Raw genomic sequence first — 19,301 nt, forward strand, 5'->3', positions numbered from 1 at the left:
CATGTGCAGTGCTCGTGCGTGCAAGGAGTGCCCTGCCACGCAGGGGTGTACCCCGCGTAGGGGAGCCCCATGTGCAAGGAGTGCGCCCCATAAGGAGAGCCACCCAGCACGAAAGAAAGTGCAGCCTGCCCAGGAATGGAACTGCGCACACGGAATGACACAAGATGACGCAACAAAAAGAAACACAGATTCCCGCTGCTGCTGACAACAACAGAAGCGGACAAAGAAGATGCAGCAAATGGACACAGAGAACAGACAACAGGGGTGGGGGGGGAAGGGGAGATAAATAAATAAATAAACAAATCTTTAAAAAAAAGAAAGTAAAAATTAAATTTCAACCCTTAGCTCGTTTATTTTTTTTAAATCATTAATAGATGTTGAATTTTACAAAATACTATTTTGATATCTAGTGAAACAATTGTATGATTAAAAAAAAAGTTTTATTTTTTGTGCTATTTTTAAAAATTTTTTATTTATTTCTCTCCCCTCCCCCCCAGTTGTCTGCTCTCTGTGTCCATTCGCTGTGTGTTCTTCTGTGACTGTCTCTATCCTTAGCAGCAGCACCAGGAATCTGTGTTTCTTTTTGTTACGTCATCTTGTTGTGTCAGCTCTCCGAGTGTGCGGCGCCATTCTTGGGCAGGTTGCACTTTCTTTCGCGCTGGGCGGTTCTCCTTAGGGGCACACTCCTTGTGCATGGGGCTCCCCTATGCGGGGGACACCCGTGTGGTACAGCACTCCTTGCACGCATCAGCACTGCACATGGGCCAGCTCCACACGGGTCAAGGAGGTCCGGGGCTTGAACCGCGGACCTCCTGTGTGGTGGGCGGACGCCCTATTCATTGGGCCAAGTCCACTTTCCTGTATGATTTTTAAAATTTATCTTTCAAAACAATGAATTGCTTCAAAAGATTTCCTAATATTGAGACAACCTCATTTACCTGAAATAAATCCTACTTTATTATGGTACATTATTCTTTTAATATGTTGCTAGATTTAATTTGTTAATACTATATTCAGAAGTTGGCATGCATGTTCATAAATAATATTGGCTTAGAATTCCCTTTCCTTTCTTTCTTCTTTTCTCTTCCTTCCTTTGCTCTTCATTATTTTTAAGATTTTTTCTTTTAAGGTACCAGGGCTGGGGATTGAACCTGGGACTTCTCATGTGGGAGGGAGGCACCAAATTGCTTGAGCTACACCTGCCTCTATCATTTTTATATTTTTGAAAGATTTTTAAAATTTATTTCTCTACCTTCCCCGCCCCCTCCCCCAATTGTGTGCTATGTCCATTCGCTGTGTTTTCTTCTGTGTCCACTTGTATTCTTGTCAGTGGCACTGGGAATCTGTGTCTTTTTGTTGTGTCATCTTGCTGTGTCAACTCTTCATGTGTATGGTGCCATTCCTGGGCAGGCTGCGATTTTTTTCACCCAGGGCAGCTCTCCTTGCAGGGTGCACTCCTTGTATGTGGGGGCTTCCCTACGTGGGGAATACCCCTGTGTAGCACAGCACTCCTTGTGCACATCAGCACTGAGTGTGGGCCAGCTCACCACACAGATCAGGAGGCCCTGGGTTTGAACCGTGGATCCCCTATATGATAGGCACATGCTCTATCAGTTGAGCCAGATCTGCTTCCCCATTATTTTTAGATATTTATTTCTCCTCCCCTCCCCCCCAGCTGTCTGCTCTCTTGCTGTCTATTTGCTGTGTGTGTTCTTCTGTGTCTGCTTGTATTCTCATGAGGCAACTCCAGGAACTGATCCTGGGACTCTCTGGAGTGAGAGAGAGGCGATCATTCTCTTGTGACACCTCGCTCCCTGATCTGCGTGTCTCTTACTATCTCTCCTCTGTGTCTCTTTTTGTTGCATCATCTTGCTGCATTAGCTCTCTGCGCAGGGTAACACTTCTGCATAGGGTGGCAATCCTGCGTGGGGCAGCTCTCCTGTGCGGGGCGGCACTCCTGCACATACTCTATGCAGGTCAGCACTCTGCGTGGGCCAACTCGCCACACAGGCCAGCTTGCCTTCACCAGGAGGCCCTGGGCATCAAACCCTGGACCTTCTATATGGTAGATGGGAGCCCAGTTGCTTGAGCCACATCTGCTTCCCCTATCATTATTTTTAAGTACCTAAAATGAAAGTTCCTTTGGATTTAAAATCCACCTGATGACAAGAAATGTCAACTTGTATTTGCTAATTAAGGAAACAGAGGAGTGATTAGAACTTTGAAATAGAATTTCAGTTTTAAGACTTGAAATGGCTTAAAATTTTCTTTTATCACCTCCTTAAGGTTATAAAGTCTCTTGTCAATGCTGACTACCAAGAATTTGGAGAGATCATCATTACTAAGCTGTGATCAGATATTATGTGAACCATTTCAATCATAAAATCTCTACTGTGATTAAAAAGCTGTGCTCAGGCGTGCTGCGGTGGAACAGCTGTTGCTCTGTGGCAGCTTCTGGTCCCAGCTGGTTGGGGACTCCCAAGTTCTGTTTCTCCCCTCTGAACAGGAAGCCATGGCACTCTAGTCACCAGGAACATGAAAATCAGTGCTGGAAATTATACCAAGACTAGTCTGGCAGGCAGAGAGCATGTGCCTATGGCCACTGCTGCAACCTTCACGCAGGGGCTGAGGCCAAGAACATTTACTTGGAGACCTTCCTAACAAAGTGAACAGCCATAAGCCAAGATGCCTCTAAAAAAGGAAGCAGAAACTTCAGCTGTTGGAAGTTATTGCTAAAAAACTACCAAAACCCTTGGGGGAAAAGCCCCTTTGTTTCTGCCTGTATTTGTGCTGGAGCCGGTACCAGAACAGGAGCCTGTTAAAGAAGACGAACTTTGGCCTGAGCCTATTTGGCAGATAATTCCCTCCAGGCCCATGGAAGCATCTGGATGTGCCCTTCAGACAAATCTGTGTCAGGCTTCCTCTGATGTAATCTGTCAGTAAATGATGTAGACGATGCAGAGGATGGGGCTGGTTGAAACCTTTTTAATGAAATATACCTATGCTCATCTGAGAACTTCTTGAGGAAGAGTAAGCTGTCAGACCCAAATATCTAGTGGGTTGGGAAGTCATTGGAAATATGTGAGCCATCCTAATAGGCTAGTGTAGGTTCAAATGAAATTTAGGTTGCTGCAGGCGACCATGCACATGACTGTTTCCATTGATCGGTTAATGCAGAATTATTGTGTGCCCAAGAAGATGTTGCGACTGGTTGATGTCACTGTCATGTTTATTGCAAGCAAATATGAAAAAAAAAATGTACCTTCTAGAAATCAGCAACTTTGCCTTTGTGACTGACCACACTTACACTCAGCACCAGATCAGCCAAGAGCTTTAAACCTTGGTCTGGGTCGACCCCTGCACCTGCACTTTCTTCAGAGAGCATCTGAGATTGGAGAGGTTGATGGTAACACACTCACCAGAGGGAACTGACTATGCTGGACTATGATAGCAGGCACTTTCCTCCTCCTCAGATTGCAGCAGAAGCTTTTTGCCTAGCACTGAAAATTCTTGTTAATGGCGAATGGACACCAACTGTCATAGATGGAAGAATCCCTTCTTCCTGTTATGCAGGACCTGGCTAAGAATATAGTCATGGTGTATCATGGGCTTATGAAGCATGTGACTATCGAGAACAAGTGTGCTACATCAAAGCATGTTAAGATCACACTCTAGGGAAGCAGACTTGGCCCAATGGATAGGTCCGCCTACCACATGGGAGGTCCGTGGTTGAAATCCCGGGCCTCCTTGACCCATGTGGAGCTGGCCCACGCACAGTGCTGATGCACGCAAGGAGGGCCGTGCCATGCAGGGGTGTCCCCCGTGTAGGGGAGCCCTATGCGCAAGAAGTCGCCCCATAAGGAGAGCTGTCCAGCGCGAAAGAAAGTGCAGCCTGCCTAAGAATGGAGCCGCACACGCAGAGAGCTGACATAACAAGATGATACAACAAAAAAAAACCACAGATTCCTGGTGCCGCTGATAAGGATAGAAGCGGTCACAGAACACACGGCGAATGGACAAGTTGCTGATTTCTAGAAGGCACTCCCCACTCCCTCATTGTTTGCATTTGCTGTTTCCTGGTCTTTTTTTTCAGCAGGCACCAGAAACTGAACCCAGGACTTCAGATATGGGAGGGAAGAACCTAATTGCCTGAGCTGCCTCCGCTCCCTGCTTTGTTGTATCTCTCATTATGTTTTTCTTCTTGTGTCTCTTGTTGCACCACCTTGCATGCCTGCCCATTGCTCCAGCTTGCTGTCTTCTTTGGTAGGCACCAAGAAACGAACCACGGACCTCTCATGTGGTAGGAGGGAGCCTAATTGCTTGAGCCACATCTGCTTACCTCTTTATTTTTTTTATGTTTGAAATTTCCCATAATTAATGTTTTTGAAAAGTGAGGAAGCTATTTATGTGTGGATATGAAAACTTCTCTCAGATACATTTTTAAGGTATGCCAGGTACAATGTCTAATATGCCAGCACTTGTGTAAAGAAAGGGAGGTTCTTTAAAGAAAGATATTTAAATCTGTGTATTTGCCTGCATGTGAAAAGACGTTTCCAGAAGGATATTGAGAAGCTGGAGAGGGGAGCTGAGTAGCTACAGTGGGGTAGGAGCCAGGAGTGCATGTCTGGGAGGGGTAGATAGGAGGCTGGAGACTTCAGTTTTGAACAAGAGAGAATGGTCACCCTGAGCCTTGGGAGAGCCGTGTGGTTAAGCGCTGAGTCCAGCTGGAAGTGTAGAGGTCCTTCTGGGGAGCAGGGCGGAGGGCTGAACACACCTGAGAAAGCAGAGGTCCTGGGCGCTTGGTGGAAGGGTGGCTTCCAGGTTGCATCCCCGGCATGGCCACCAGGAGGCAGTCAAGCCCGCTCCTGAAAGCGGACGAGGCGGAGCGCCCGAGGCAGGCCCCGCCTCCAGGCCCCTCTCCCACCGAGCGTGTCCGCCCCTGGGGTCCTTGACCGCTTTTCCCGACCCCTCGCGGACCTGCGGCCGTGGCTACGTGGAACTCTACGAGCGGCATCTTCTCCCTCCTTCTGGGGAGACCGCCCGACGTGGGGGCGGGGAGGGGGGTGTCATCCCTGCCCTGCGCCCTTCAGCGTCTAGTCCCCCCTAAGCCCGTTAGGTTCTATTATTCAATATTGAGCAGTCGTGTGAAATGGGTACTATTAGCATACCCATTTTATAGAGGGGAAAACAGGGGTGGAGGGGTGGGGGCATAGAGAGGTTAGGTAATTTGCCTCAAGTGTCAAGACCAGAAATCTGAAATGTGACCCAGGATATACACTTCGACTGTTCTACTAGCCTGCTTACCAAGTCATGGCGTCTTTTTGGTCTTCTGGTCTTCCTGTTTCCACTGCTCCCCCTCCAGGGTCTTTTCCCACACAGCAGCCAGAGGGAGCTCTGGGGGCTTTAAAGGGTCATAACACTCTGGGACTTAAAATCTTTTTTCTGGCTATCTATTGTCCTCAGGACCAAGATGAGCCCCCCTATCCCCACCCACCTCTCTGGCAGCATCTTGACCCAGAAGCCCTCAGCTCCAGGCACCAACTTTCCTTCAGTCTGAAGAAAACTCATTTACTCCTGGCTCAAGAGACTGCATTCACTGCTTTTTTGCCAGGACCACTGTCTCCCTTCTTTTAGATAACACACACACTCTTGAGATCCTGGCTCTCGCGCCACTTCCTCCAGTAAGCCCTCTTGGACTCCCAACTCCCAGACAAGCTCAGGTCCCATATTAAATGCTTTGGAGCACCACGAGCCTCTTGGGGTTGCACTGGCCTCAGACATGTGCTTCATTTTTGTAATTATACTGGCATCATTATTCCAAAACCCTGAATCAGTCTTGATTCCTCTTTTTCTTTAGAGCTATCTCTAATCCGTTAGCAAATCCTGCTGCATCTGCCTTAAAATGTTAACTCAAACCTGACCCCTCCCCATCTTACCTCCTTCCCCACTCAGTGCTTCATGCCTTGCCTGAAGGCTGCTTCAAGGTCCTCCTGTTTCCACCTTTGCCCCCAACAGCCAGAATTGCCCTTATGTTTGGGGGTTTGTCTCCCCACACTAGAATGGATGCTACATGAAGGCAAGGCCATGGTTTGCTGTGGACTTCCCAGTGCCCAGGGCTATTTCAGTGCAGAGCAGGCTCAGTAAACACTGGCGAGTGGCTTTTTGAATAGTGTTTCTCACCGGAAAGTCAGCTCTGGAGGGCAGGAACTGTTTGTCCTGTTCACACTGCAGTTGCTCAATAAAATCCCATTGGACAGGTGGAGAAATTCCAATGTACAGCCCCAATGTCCAGGCCCAGAAGGGGAAAGGGACCTGAGGCAGCAGAGCCAACACCAGTATCCAGCTCCCCGCAGCCTCTGCCAGCCAAGCCGCCCCTCCTTTCCCCATCCCAGAGCATGTGAGAGGCACGCTCTTTGTTCACCGAGTCAACACCGTTTATTACTGAACTGCACTTTCACCTTCACACAGACTATTTCAAAGAGCTGGAACAAGTATAGGGCATGGGTTGGGGGGAGGGACAGGTGGCCCTCAGGAGCCAGGACCCCTGGCCAGCTTCCCGGGCCAGGGCAGGGGAGGGAGCATCAGGCCGTCTGATCTCTGGGCACCAGCTCTCCACGTGCACGCGCACAGCAAGCCAGCAGCTCCGCACACATAAATACAGACACGCTTAACAAAAATAGTATATCATCTTCACAAGGAATAAAAACTAGTCTCAAATATGTACAGCAGAGAGCTGGGGGAGGCCAGAGCTGGGCCAGGACCCCCAGGGATGAGACAGGCCATAGGTGGAGCTGAGGAGAAAGGAAGGCCTGAAGGTGCTGGGCTGGGGCCCTCTGCTGCCCAGGGCAGCGTGGCAGAGGCTGAATGCAGGTGGAAGTGCAAATCCGGCCAGCCGGGCAGGCCTGGCCAGCTCCAGCTAGCCCCACCCTCACCCCTTACACCCCTTCTTGCCCTTCCTGCCTGAGGTAGGGAAGACCCTGGGGCTCCCACAGCAGCTCCTATGGGCCAAGGCCCCTGAACCCCTGGGCCCCGTGGGCACTGGTCCAAGGGAAAGATGCCATAGGGCTGATCTCCTTGCAGGAAGTGAGGCACCTGAAGCCATAAAGAGCTCTAGGGCACCTGTCCTGGGCCTGGTTGGTCCCTCAGTCATGGTCATGGGAGGCAAGACCCGGGAAGGGACTGGGGGTGGGACTAAACTGCCAGGTCTGCTCTTGTAACTCCAGGGCCTCCTGCTACCAGGTGGGGCTGGAATCCAGCCAGAGGACTCTGGAGGCCCTTGGGATGGATGGAAGCTTTGACCAGGCCAGAAGTGGGGAGGGACCCGGGTCCTTGCCTCTTTATTCCAAGCTGCCTGGATCCCTCATTAGTCAAAAGTGGCCCCTAAGTGGCTCTTGGGGAGGGGGATGGGAGGAAGGAGAACCCAGGTCCAGAAGGGGATGGGAAATGATCAATTCTGAGGCCACAAACATCAAAACAAAGGCAATCTAGTCTCTTTCTGGGGAAGAGGTACAAAAAATTTCTAGCTCCCAGGCAGGAAAGTACTTTCAGGGAGGCTAAGGGCAGGGCCCTCCTACCCTCAGACACAAACTCCCCACACCTGCCAGCTTCCAGGGGGCAGATGTTAGAAAAACTTTGTGGGTTTCGAGGCCAGGAGAACAGAGATGTAGGGATAGGTGGCTCTCACTGAAGCGTGGTAAGTTCTAGAAAACTAGTTGCAGGGGACCAGGTATAGCCCAACCCTGTGGAGGGTGGTTGGGAGTGGGCTGCATGTAGTGGTTCTCCTGGTGGCAATGGTGGCTGTACGTTAGGTGCGGGGTCGGGGGTGGGAGGGTGAGTGGGTGGTCAGTGTCTGGTCATTTCCGACTAAAGAGTGAGCCCAGCAGAACCACACCAGCCACAGTCATGCCCGTCAGGAACCAGCGGTTGAAGCGTTCCTGGCCCTTCCGGCTCTCAGCTGCTGCATTATTCCCGTAGAGTTCCACGAACGTGTCCTGCAGGGAGAAAAAAGGGAGGCGCTGTTTGAGTTCTCAGACAGGAACGTGCGTGGGTAGGAGAAAGGGGTTCATCTGTATGCAATGGCCTTGGCAACTGGAAAAACTGTCCCATCAGTGTCCACTCTGGGTCAGATAAAGGGTTAAGGGCTGCCCTCTTTCTTGACCCCTAGTTGGGGATAACCACCCATTTTATTGCTGAGAAACAGGTGTAGAGAGGGAGACAGTCTTGTCCAAGGTCAGAGAGCTAGGAAGTGGCCTCCTCACTACAGAAAGCTGAGGTGGGAAAGAGTGTAGCAGGATCAGGGAACTGACAGAAGGCCAGGTGCCTGAAGCAGAGTCAGATGGGAGTGGGTGGGTGGGTGGAAGATTAGGCCTAGAAGCCACAGCCACATGAGGAGCTTTGAGTTGAGGCTGAGGGCCATGGGGAGCCACCGGGCCTCAGTCTTGCCCTTGCTATACAAGAGGGAGGGGGAAGGGACAGGGCTAAATTCCCAGGGGCAGAGCAAGTCTCTGGAAGAAATCTATGGCCAAGGTAGGTGGATGGGTGGAAAGCGCAGGGCAGAACACAAAGGGTCACAACAATGCATGCAGGACTGGGAGGCCTCCCCATGGGTCTAGGAGGAGGCCCTGTCCCTGCCCCCACCCCAGGGGCCCTGACTTTGGGTCCAGGAGGAGGTGAGCACCAGCCCTCTATCCTGAGGGAGGCATGTGATTGGGGAAGGAGGGGTGTGGGCTAAATGACCTAGCCCAAGGTAGCCAGCCCATGGGGCAGAGAGAAGGGAGCTAGGAGGCCCTTTAATGTATGAACTTCAGACCCATTTTGTCCTTTAATCCTCCCAGCAAGGCAGGCCCATTTCTCCCCATTTAGAGACCAGGAAGCTGGGCATCTGAAGGCTGAGGGACTTGATTAAGGTCACCCAGCTTTGTCAGTGGTGGGACACAAGACCAAACTTGGTGTCAGGCACCTAGCATACGGGCTCAATGTGTGTCTGTGGAGAGAAGGGATCACTAGCTGGTTCCAGAGCCCACAAGCCTGCCTCTACCCAAGAGTTCCCACATGCTGGGCTTGCACTACTACCTGTCCCCAACCGGCCAGTTTTCTCTTGGCCCCACTTCTAGTCTTGCCCGCCCCTCCCCATCCTAGTCCATACTCCATTCAAAGATTTTTAAAAATATAGGTCAGATCATGGCACTCCTGTGCTTAAGGTCCTCCAACAGCTTTCCTCTGCACTTGCAAGGATTTTTGTATCCCTAATACCTAGCAGAGTGCCATATGCACTGAGCTGACTTGACTGAAAGAATCCTCAACACTTATTAAGCCATTAAGGAGGTAGCAGTGATACATAAGCCAGGGCCCTTACCACAAAGCTTACAATCTAGTTGGGGGAAAGGATGCTAGGGAAAACAGGCAGATGGGGAAAGCCTGTCCATTCAGAGCACGTTGCTCCCTGCTCTCAACCTTCCTAAGGCTTCCTGTCACACTTGGAATAAAATCCCACTCTTTAGCATGCCCAGGTAGCGAGGTCTGGTGTGACTTGGTCCCCACCTCCCACATCCACACACTTCAGTCTCACTGGCATCCCTGCTGTTCCTCAAACATCTTCAGGAACTTGCTGTTCGTACTGCCTGAAGCACCTTACCTCACTCCCTCACTTCATTTGTGACTTTCCCTGGAGAGGCCTTCCTTGATCATCTTATCTAAAACAGTATCCACTCTCCATTTCTCTCTTCCTATCCTCTTACTTAGCTTTACTTTTCTTCTTACCACGTTTTCATAACTAGAGTCTATGCTTTGTGTTTGTTTTTTAATTTCTCACTGGCACTAGATGTGTCTCAATGAGGACAGTGACTCTTGTCTTGTCTTGTTCTTTTATATCTAGGGCCCAGAACAGTGTCTGGTACATAACTGGTACTCAATAAACACACAAGTAGAACGAATGTATTGAATATCTACTAGGTACTAGGCTTCGGCTGGAGTGGATATGTCTTCTTGACTCTCCCCCTCCATCCTGGTCAGCCAGAAGGGGTCTTGCCAGACAAGAAAATTCTTTGGGGAGGTTAATTTTTCTGATACCGAGTAAAGTAGAGTCACACACAAAAAAGACTTATCTGTGATAGGGAGGATTCCTGGCTGGAGGAACATGGGAGAAGTAAGGCCACATCCAGAAGATCCTGTTTAATTACTGCAAGGGGCCAAATGTCCCACAACAAACTAGGGACATTGGGGTTGCAGCCAAAGTGGGAGAGGCCTGGCTCCGTGGGAGAGGCCTGGCTCCTTCGATGGGAACGTTCCTGAAGGAGACGTCCAGCAGCCACAGGGAATTTTCGGCTCTGGGGCTGGGCTGGAGTAAACAGGCCCTGTCCCTGCAAAGGCACAAAGCACTCACTGTCCAGGAGCAGTCATTCCAGGGTGGAGGGAACATTCTCACTTCCTTGCTACAGAGAACGCAACTCTACCTCACCCCCAGCCCCCACTCCTGCATTCCTGGCCAGGACAACCTCCATCCCCAGGAGCTCCTTCTTTTGAGGGGTGGGGAGAAGAGGGAGGAGTAGGATTTCCAAGGAACATGGATTCTGGGGATTGCTTTTACAGAGAGAGCATGAGCAAAATGGGGCGTGCTGTTCCAGGGCGGGTGCCTGAGAGGCGGTGGTGTGGGTATATTTAGCCCATGGTTCACACGACACACTTGGAAACAAACAGCCATTTTCTCAGTGGGCAGCTGCTCTGGATAAATAAACAGGATTGCAGAGCAGCCCTGGTCTGGAAAAGCAGAGATAAGCCTCCTCTGCTCCTCGGGTGGCTCCTGCTAGTTTTAGCCAGGTCTGGCATGGTGGGCAGGAGGTTGAGTATAAGGGTGGGTTTCAGGGAGGTCTCTGATGCCACAGAGGTTCCCAGGAGACACAGGCATAAGATCCTGTCTGCATCCTCAGCTTAGGTTAGAACAAAGTGGAGGAAGTTTCTCTTTGTAGCTGTGACCAGGGCCGTTGGGGGCAGACAATGGCTAATGACCACCAAGGGAGAGTCATGGACTCCTAGGCAGGCAAAGACCCCAAATCAGCAAGGCCAACTCCCTGCCCATTCTACTCACACAATGGTTTGTGGTAGAGCTTGGACTAGAAACTTAGGTCTCCTCACTTGGCATGGGGACACATTTAAGTCCTTCCTTCAATGCTTCAGAGCCTCCAACAGTTCAGAGGTGGAATGGCCCTACCCTCCTTACGCCAGAGTTCTTCATGGAGTCTCATCTTTTAAGATGCATTCCCTGCTCACCCCTCTTCCAACTCTGGGATGAATGCTTTGGGCTCCCAGGACTTTCATTTATACCATGATTATTTACTGAGTTTCTCCTATGATCCAAGCCTGGGCACTAGAGATACATTGGTGAACAAGACAACAAGGTCCTTGCTTTCATGGAACTTATGTTCTAGTCCATGCATTTTCCAAAGGAGCAAGAACTGCTTTTTTGGGGGAAGCAAAATGTTTATGGATATTGCAGTGGTTTGTGGCTCTCCCCAGGGCCACAGTACATAGACAGACACACAGGATAGCTATGGTAGTCAAGTTCATGGGGGCAAAGAGAGGGGGACAACGATTAGGACCAAAATATCTAAAAAGGTGCCTTAGGAAGGGTGATAAGAAAAAAGAAAGGTTTGAGAAACACTGTTCTAGTTGTAAGCAGAGACAGGAAAACAAAAAAACAAGGCAATTCCACAGGTGATGGTTTTTGTTTTGTTTTGTTTTGTGATGGGTTTTTTTTTTTAAGAAAGTAAGACATGGGGAGATAATAGAGAATACTGGGTGATGGGTGTAGGTGGAGTAGTCAGGGAAGGCCTCTCAGAGGAAGTGAGATTTGACCTGAGAGCTCCATGACAAGAAAGCAGTGGCCATGAGATGATCAAAGATGTTAGGTGAGAACATGACCCAGCATAGGGAACAAGTGCAAAGAAAGGCCCAGAGTCAGGAAGGAGGGGCAGGGCATCCCTACGTTGACATCCTCGGTCTGAGTTCTGGGCTGAACAAGCCTGAAGGCCAGGGCTCACCCAGACATGTTGAGACTGAGTTCAGCTCCATCTCTGCCCAGAGGGGGACCCAAACATATATAAGTTGCCCTGCAGCAGCCTGTGATCTTGGAAAAGTCAGGGGAAAGGTGGCACAACAATGTTCTGGAGAAGGGCCTGCTGACCACCCACACTTCAGGAGCTGAAGTCCCTGCTTGAATCTGATTGGTCTTCCAATTTTCATCCCACTCCTCCCTCATGTCCCCTACTTCCTCACCTCTTCCTAGCAGTGTGACTTTGAGCAGGTTATATCACCTCTCTAGCCCATAGTGCCCGTCTTTGTTAAACAATAGCAAAGATTAATATTGTTATTATGGCAGGTGTCCTTTCTTTCTTTTTTTATGCCCCCTCCCCAGCTCGCTGTCTGCTCTGTGTCCATCCACTGTGCGTTCTTCTGTGTCTGCTTGTCTTCTCTTCTCGTCTTCTCTTTAGGAGGCCCCAGAAACCGATCCCAGGACCTTCCAATGTGGGAGAGAGGCACTCAATTGCCCAAGTCACCTCAGCTCCCTGGTTTGTTGTGTCTCTCACTGTCTCTTCCCTGTGTCTCTTTTTGTTGCATCATCTTGTTGTGCCAGTTCTCCGTGCCACATGGGCCAGCCAGCTCTCTGTGCCCTGCGGGCCAGCCTGCTTTTTCACAGGAGGCCGAGAATTGAACCCAGGACCCTCCACACAGTAGATGGGAGCACAATCACTTGAGCCACATCTACCTCCCAGGTGTCCTTTCTTGAACATTTAAGTATTTTACCTGTGCCAGGCACTGAGCTAAAGCACTTTACCCTGATCAGGTCATACTCCCCTACAACATGCACAATCATTCTCATTGGAGTGATTATTTTTTGTCCTATCTCCCTAACTAGGTTGTATGCAATTTGTCACTCTGTATCTCCAGGATCTGGTGCTGTACCTGGAACACTGTGCCATTTTACAGATGTGAAAATGGAGGCTTCAGAATGAACTTGGAATCTCCATTGAGGAAGTGGCAGGACTGGGATTGGGCTGGGTACTGGCTTCTTACCCACTCTGATGTCACTCCTGCCATCTCTCCTCATAGAAAGCTTGATCTCTTCAGTGGCAGCAGTAGCTGCAGCAGTTGCCATTTATTGAGCCCTTATCTGCAAGGCAACTGCTTTTGGCCCTTTTTGTGGATTAGTTCCCATGCTCTGTGGGGTGGGTACTTTTGTCAGTCCAACACAGGATACGTGGCTTGCCCAAGGTTACAGAGTGAACTGGCATCCTGCCCGGCAGGGATGCCAAGATGACCAGTGTGGCTCCTGTTCCCTCACTCCTAACCCTGATGCAACACTCTGCTCGGTTTCAAAGGGACACTTCTTGAGTCCCAGCACAGGTCAGGTGCATGCACTTCTGTGCCTGAAGGCCTCACACTAACCTCAGGTAAACTAAGGCCCAAGAGATACATGACAGACATACCCAAAATGGGTAGGTGGGGATGCGAGTTTCAAGCCCCAGCAATATGGACAGCAAATCCGACATTCTGGGCCAGAGCTATATCCCTCTGTTCCTCTAGGAGGGGGAAGATGGCCTGAGGTCACCAGCTGAATGAAGGAGCTCTGGCCCCCAGCCAGCTGAGGGGAACTAGATGTCACAGGAAAAGGATGTGACGAAGACCAGGAGGGAAAGTGAAACCCTTCCGTCCTGTCTTCAGTGGGGAACAAGCACCAGTGCCAGACGGGCCTTTCCTTCCTCTTGGGTGATTGTGGAGGGGCCAGGCCCACTGCTTCCTTCCTGCTGGGTTATTTCTGGAAAGAGGTAGGTAGGGAAGAGGAAGGGCTCCTAACAGCCCAGAGAAAGTGCCAGGGACATCAGGACTGTACCTTGCCCTGGCCTCATCATGGCCCTGCATGGGCAGGCCATGAGTCACTTGCAGAGTCACTTTCTGCTCTTGGCCTCAGTTTCCCTGACAGAGGGGCTGATAAATGCCTACCGAGTAGACAAACAAGGCTTTGTTAGTAGATTCCTGGGAGATGGCAAGAAGGGGGATGGGGAAAATGGAGAGGCTTTATCACTCTCCTGGCAGGGAGCTGCAGGCAGCAACTCGGAAGAAGTGAGGTTTGTGGTTGAAATCCACTTCCCTTGTCTTTCCTGGCGGAGCTGTTGGCCTGGAAGTGGACAACTTGGAGAAGCAGCTTAGCTGGGTAGGAGGAACAAAGGAATAGGAGGGCAGACTGTGCTGGGGTCAACACCTCAGTTCAGCCAGCCAGCTGTAGGAGCCATAGTAAACCTCTCCATTTCTGAGACTCAGTTTCTCCTGTTTTGACCTCACAAGGCAGTGGTCGTAAGATCAGGGAGTGAACACATTTGGTGAAGCAAGGTAACCTTGCTTTTGCTGAAGAGGGTAACATGTGGGGCCCAAGCCATCTGGGCTTTAGGGAATATTTGGAGGCACCTCACAGCAAACTTCGTGGTAATCTTCCTCCAACCCTGCCCCTGGCAGCTGCCAGCCTCTCCTCCCCCACCCCTCCCCACCATTAGTTCTAAGAAGCTGAGCCTGACAGATGTGTTCATTTCTCAGAAAAGGAAGTGGTTGTGTCGGGAGGAGATAACGCCTCCCCTGAGGAATCAAGAAAGCTATCGGGCCCAGCAATGTGAGCCCAGCAATGTGAGCGTGAGCTTTCTACCTCCCCAGCTCAGGGCCAAGATGCTGGGCTTGGGGGCAGAGGGAGATAATTCAGAAGAGCATTTGCTGGGGGCACAGATGCTCATTTGGGGACTAACAACCTCCTTCCCTCAGAATGACAGTGATGAAACAGCTGATATTTACCGAGCAGTTGCCATGTACCAGTAATGGTGCTAAGTGCTTTGTGTCTATTAACTCATTTAATCCTCACAACAACCCACGAAGTAAGTGCTGTTACTTTACAGTTGAGGAAAATGGCACAGAGTTCAAGTCACTCTCCCACAGTCATGGAGTTCATAAGTGATAGAACTGGGGTTTGAATTGAGGCAGTTTCACTCCACAGCCCAAGCTCTCAACCACTCCTGGGCAGCTGCTACATGTTCACATCATGTGAATTCCCTGGGATTCCGAGGCCTTCCATCATCTCAACTCTTTCTCATCCCATCCCTGTTACTTCCCTATTCTTTCACAAGAAGACAGGTACAGTCCTCCATTCTTCTTCCAGTGTCCAGGATGAGAAGGACCAAGGCTCACCCTGGAACAGTCAGGGACTCAAAAGTGACCTAATGACATAGCCATCCAACCATGTGTGTGGTACTCAAGCTCACCCTTAACATCACATCACAGATGGGGTTCAGAAAGGTGGAGTGCCAAGATCACAGAAAGGATCTATTTCTCTCTAGATGGTTCAGCCCCATAGAAGTTCATTGCCATCTCTAGGGCATCTCCAACCATCTAAGGTTCTCTGCTCACATACTTGTGATTAGGGCGGGAGGGGGGGCGAGGGGAGGTGTCACTCTTCTCTGGGGCAGAGCGTTCTATCTTTGGGAAGCCGCCACTGGAAAACTTTCCCTGTTGGGGAACTGAAGTCTCTCCCTTTGACTCCCTCTGCTGAGCTCTCTCCTCCTTACCTCTTAGGTGTTAACCTGCAGGCCATTCCTTCAAGGAGGCCTCCCATCTCCCCCAAATCGCCTTCAGCTTTCTGGCCACAGTTTGTTGAGCTGCTCACTTCCTCCCTTTTTTGACGGTGGGTTATCTTCTTGACCTAGTCCAGTGCTGGGTCCAGAGAAGGTGCTAGAGAAGAAAGGCCAGTTTCCCCTCTCTTCATCCCTATCCTCACTGCCTGGCAAACTTAGGAGGAGTTCCCAAAACACTAGGGATTTGGCAGGGTGCCTGGCACTCGCTAGACACCAGGTTCTCCCAGTCTCTGGAAGGGGCACAGGAAGTTTGTAGGAGTGTTCTGGAAATGGCACTTTCTGCATTGTGCTGAGGCAGTAGGCAGTAGGGACTGTGTTGGCAACCTACAAGGAACAGGGACTTAGTCTCTGGTGCTAACTGCTTCCTTCTGGAGTCTTTGTCCCCAAGTGCTCCTGGTCCAAAGCAGACTTTCCTTCTCCTTTTCACCCAAGGCTTTCTCTATTCCCTCATCTGGTGCTGATCCATGCATGCTGAATGCTGTGGGGAAAAGAGCACTGGCTGAGAGTCAGCAAATATGGGTTTGGTTCCCAAGACTTATCACTGGCTTGCTTGAGGTGAGTCCATTCTTCTATCTGGGACTCAGATTCTCCATCATAAAATGAAGGGGGAGGAGTGAATGTGGCTCAAGCAGTTGGGCACTCGCCTACCATATGGGAGACCCTGGGTTCAGTTTCCAGTGCCTCCTAAAGAAGACAAGCAAGACAGTGAGCTGACACAATGTCAAGGAAACACAATGAGAGACACAACAAGCAGGGAGTGGATATGGTTGAAGCGACTGAGCACCTCCCTTCCACATGGAAGGTCCTGGGTTTGGTTCTCAGTGCCTCCTAAAAAGAAGATGAACAGACACAGAGAGCACATAATGAACAGACACTGAGAACAAACAGCGAGCACAAACAACCTGGGATGGGTAGAAATAATAAAATAAATCTTTTAAAAACTGTTTTTAAAAAAGAGGGTCCATCTCAAAGGGCTCTCACTAGCACTGCAGTGTGAAAAGGATGAAAGTACAAAGCAGTGACTACCTGGGTTCACTCTCTCCGGGGGTCCAAAGAATCCAGTCATTAGTATGTAAGGTGAGAGGTGACATTCTGGAGTCTGATCCTCTCCCACCTTGAAGTCTGCTAAGACTTGCCCTTAAGTCTGAAGGACTCTAGGGGAAGAGGGCAATGGGCACATCTATGACCCAGGGCAAGCTCTTCAGAGCGGCCAGACCTTGCCAGGCTCTGCCCCTGTGGCCTCAACCTCTTCACCCCAGCACTGCCTCTGACTGACTAGTCCAGACAAGTCCCGGGTATTTTCAGCCACCTTTATCTGATCGGAAATGTTTGGAATTCCACAGCAAAGGCAAGAGCTCTGAAGGATTTGGGGATGGGAGCAAATCCCTGCAACACCCTCCTCCCCATCCCCCCTCCATATGAATGCTCACATACAGGCCACATATAAGCAAAAATTCAGAGCTGAAGGCTCCTGTGGGGTTACATTTCCTACATTCCAGATGCTTCTCATCTTCTCTTTTCATCTCCCCCCGACTAACCCTTACCCCTATCAAGGTGCAGACTAGCAAGACACCTGAAATGGTGCCAGGAGAGCTGGAGAGTGTGCAGCTGAGGCCCAGGGAGGAGCTGCCCAGAGGATGGCTGTTTGTAGTCCATACCCAGAACACCAACAAACTACAGAAGACAACTCATCCCACCAGGAGACCGAGAAACTCATTGTCCAACCTGATGCAGCATATGGGGCGTACAGAAATCTTAGTGTCACAGCTTGCAGGTTACAGAGCTCTCCAATCCAACTCCCTCCCTGAACAAATGGGGAAACTGAGATCCAGGAGGTGAAGGGACTCCCCCAAGGCCACACACAGGGACTGGTGGCAGGCCTCTGAACCCCTGGAGTCAAACAATGTGGGTTCCAATCCCAGCTCTGCAGCTGCCTGGCTGTGGGAGCTGGGACAAGACCTCTCACAACTCCTAGAGCCCCAGTTTTTGCTTGTAAAATTAGAATGGATGTACCTACATCTCACAGGCTTGCAGCAAGAATTAAATGGCCCGTGATAAGGGTTCAATAAATGTTAGCTGTTAGTTTTTTAATGACTAAAAACGAGTAACCCCATTTGTGCTTCTCATGTGTCTCTATCTGCAGCTATAAACAAAAGATAACAGGGAAACATTAGTGGCTTAAGTGACTGGGCTCCCATCTACCATATAGGACATCTAGGGTTCAATTCCCAGGGCCTCCTAGTGAAGGCAAACTGGCCCGTGTGGAGTGCTAGCCAACACGGAGTGCCACGCAAGAGTGCTGATCTGTGTGGGATGCTGGTGCAGCAAGATGACGCAACAAAAAGAGACACATAGAAGAGATAATAAGAGATGCAGCATATCAGGGAGCTGAAGTGGCGCAAGAGACTGAGTGCCTCTCTCCCACTCCAGAAGGTCCCAGGATCGATTCCTAGTGCCATGTAAAGAAAAGACCAGCAGACACAGAAGAACACACAGCAAATGGACATAGAAAGCAGACAGCAAGCTAATTTTTTTTTTTTTAAGATAACAGCAAATATATATGGGGCCTCTTCTTGAATTCTCACAAAATCTTGCAATTAGGTGTCATCCCCATTTACCAATGAGGAAATTAAGACTCAGGAAATTGATGTGACTTTGCCTGAGGTCACCAATGAGGGGAGTGAAGGTGTCTGACTCCATTGCACTTTGAATTTCCCAGTGAAATTGGATGAAGAGGGACTTTCCTTCTTCCCTCCTTCTCTTCCTTCCATTTTTCTTACCTTCCTTCCCCACTCTCTACCTCTTTACCCACCCATCCGTCTAATATTTTCTTTTCTTTTTTTTTTTTTCAGATACAGGGAATTTTAATTAGATTGACACAGTAAAGACCAAAAAGATAAAGTGGACATAGCTACCTTATTTTCAGCACCTGCCTTTAAACAGGCTGATGAACACCAAGTGAAACACAGGTGAGTCTTGCTATATGAGACAGTGAAGGGATTTCCCTTAGTATTTAAATATATTCATAAAACCATTATATAAATCTAAATATAAAACCAATCTTCTATTTTAAGTTGTGAGTTGGCATTCACTTATCTTTGTGAAAAGTTGAACACTACAAATGCAACCTAGCTTTGAGTCCAATTATATCTTTAGAAGGGGGAAACAGTGATAACACTTGCTGGACCAGAATTACTATCAAAATTCAAAAAGCTTGATCATACACATTTAACTATAAGCCAATATTATTTAACTCAGACTGTCCAACAAAAATATCCTATCGGCCATTCATGATCTGAATTCTGGTGTATGAGATCAATTTAACTATGTTACATGTACAAAAGTCATAAGACATTTTTGTTTTGTAATAAATAACGCAGTGCCCAACTATTACTCATTAGTAGCTTTTTTGAGATAAGCTATCAAGTCTGCCCTTTCTGCCTTCTTCTTAATGCCAGCAAAGATCATTTTTGTTCCAGGGATATACTTCTTGGGATTTTCTAAATACTCCATCAGTGTCTCCTCTCCCCAGGTGATGCCTTTGTTCTTGTTGGCATCTGTGTAAGAGAATCCAGGGGCCTGACTTGTCTTCCACCCAAAGAGACCATGCAGATTTGGCCCAGTCTTGTGCTTGCC

At 49.4% G+C, this 19,301-nt stretch overlaps 1 protein-coding gene and 1 pseudogene across 6 annotated transcripts in view; one reads left to right on the forward strand and one right to left on the reverse strand.

The window, feature by feature from the left end:
- Positions 1-3,121: 3,121 nt before the first annotated feature.
- Positions 3,122-3,675, forward strand: LOC101424055 (G2/mitotic-specific cyclin-B1 pseudogene; annotated as a pseudogene).
- Positions 3,676-6,412: 2,737 nt separating this feature from the next.
- Positions 6,413-19,301, reverse strand: part of BCL2L1 (BCL2 like 1) — a 52,369-nt gene continuing 39,480 nt past the window's right edge. For 4 of the 6 annotated variants that reach the window (XR_009183188.2, XM_058286855.2, XM_058286856.2 and 1 more), the window contains one exon: positions 6,413-7,991. Coding sequence is in view for 3 of the 6 variants with exons in the window: in XM_058286855.2 (XP_058142838.1) it covers positions 7,854-7,991 (138 nt within the window). In the remaining 3 variants the exon portion in view is untranslated. The remainder of the gene's footprint in view (positions 7,992-19,301) is intronic. The other 2 variants (XR_011647308.1, XR_011647307.1) reach the window with 1 other exon arrangement.

Source organism: Dasypus novemcinctus, chromosome 24, assembly GCF_030445035.2.
Source record: "Dasypus novemcinctus isolate mDasNov1 chromosome 24, mDasNov1.1.hap2, whole genome shotgun sequence".
NCBI lineage: Eukaryota > Metazoa > Chordata > Mammalia > Cingulata > Dasypodidae > Dasypus > Dasypus novemcinctus.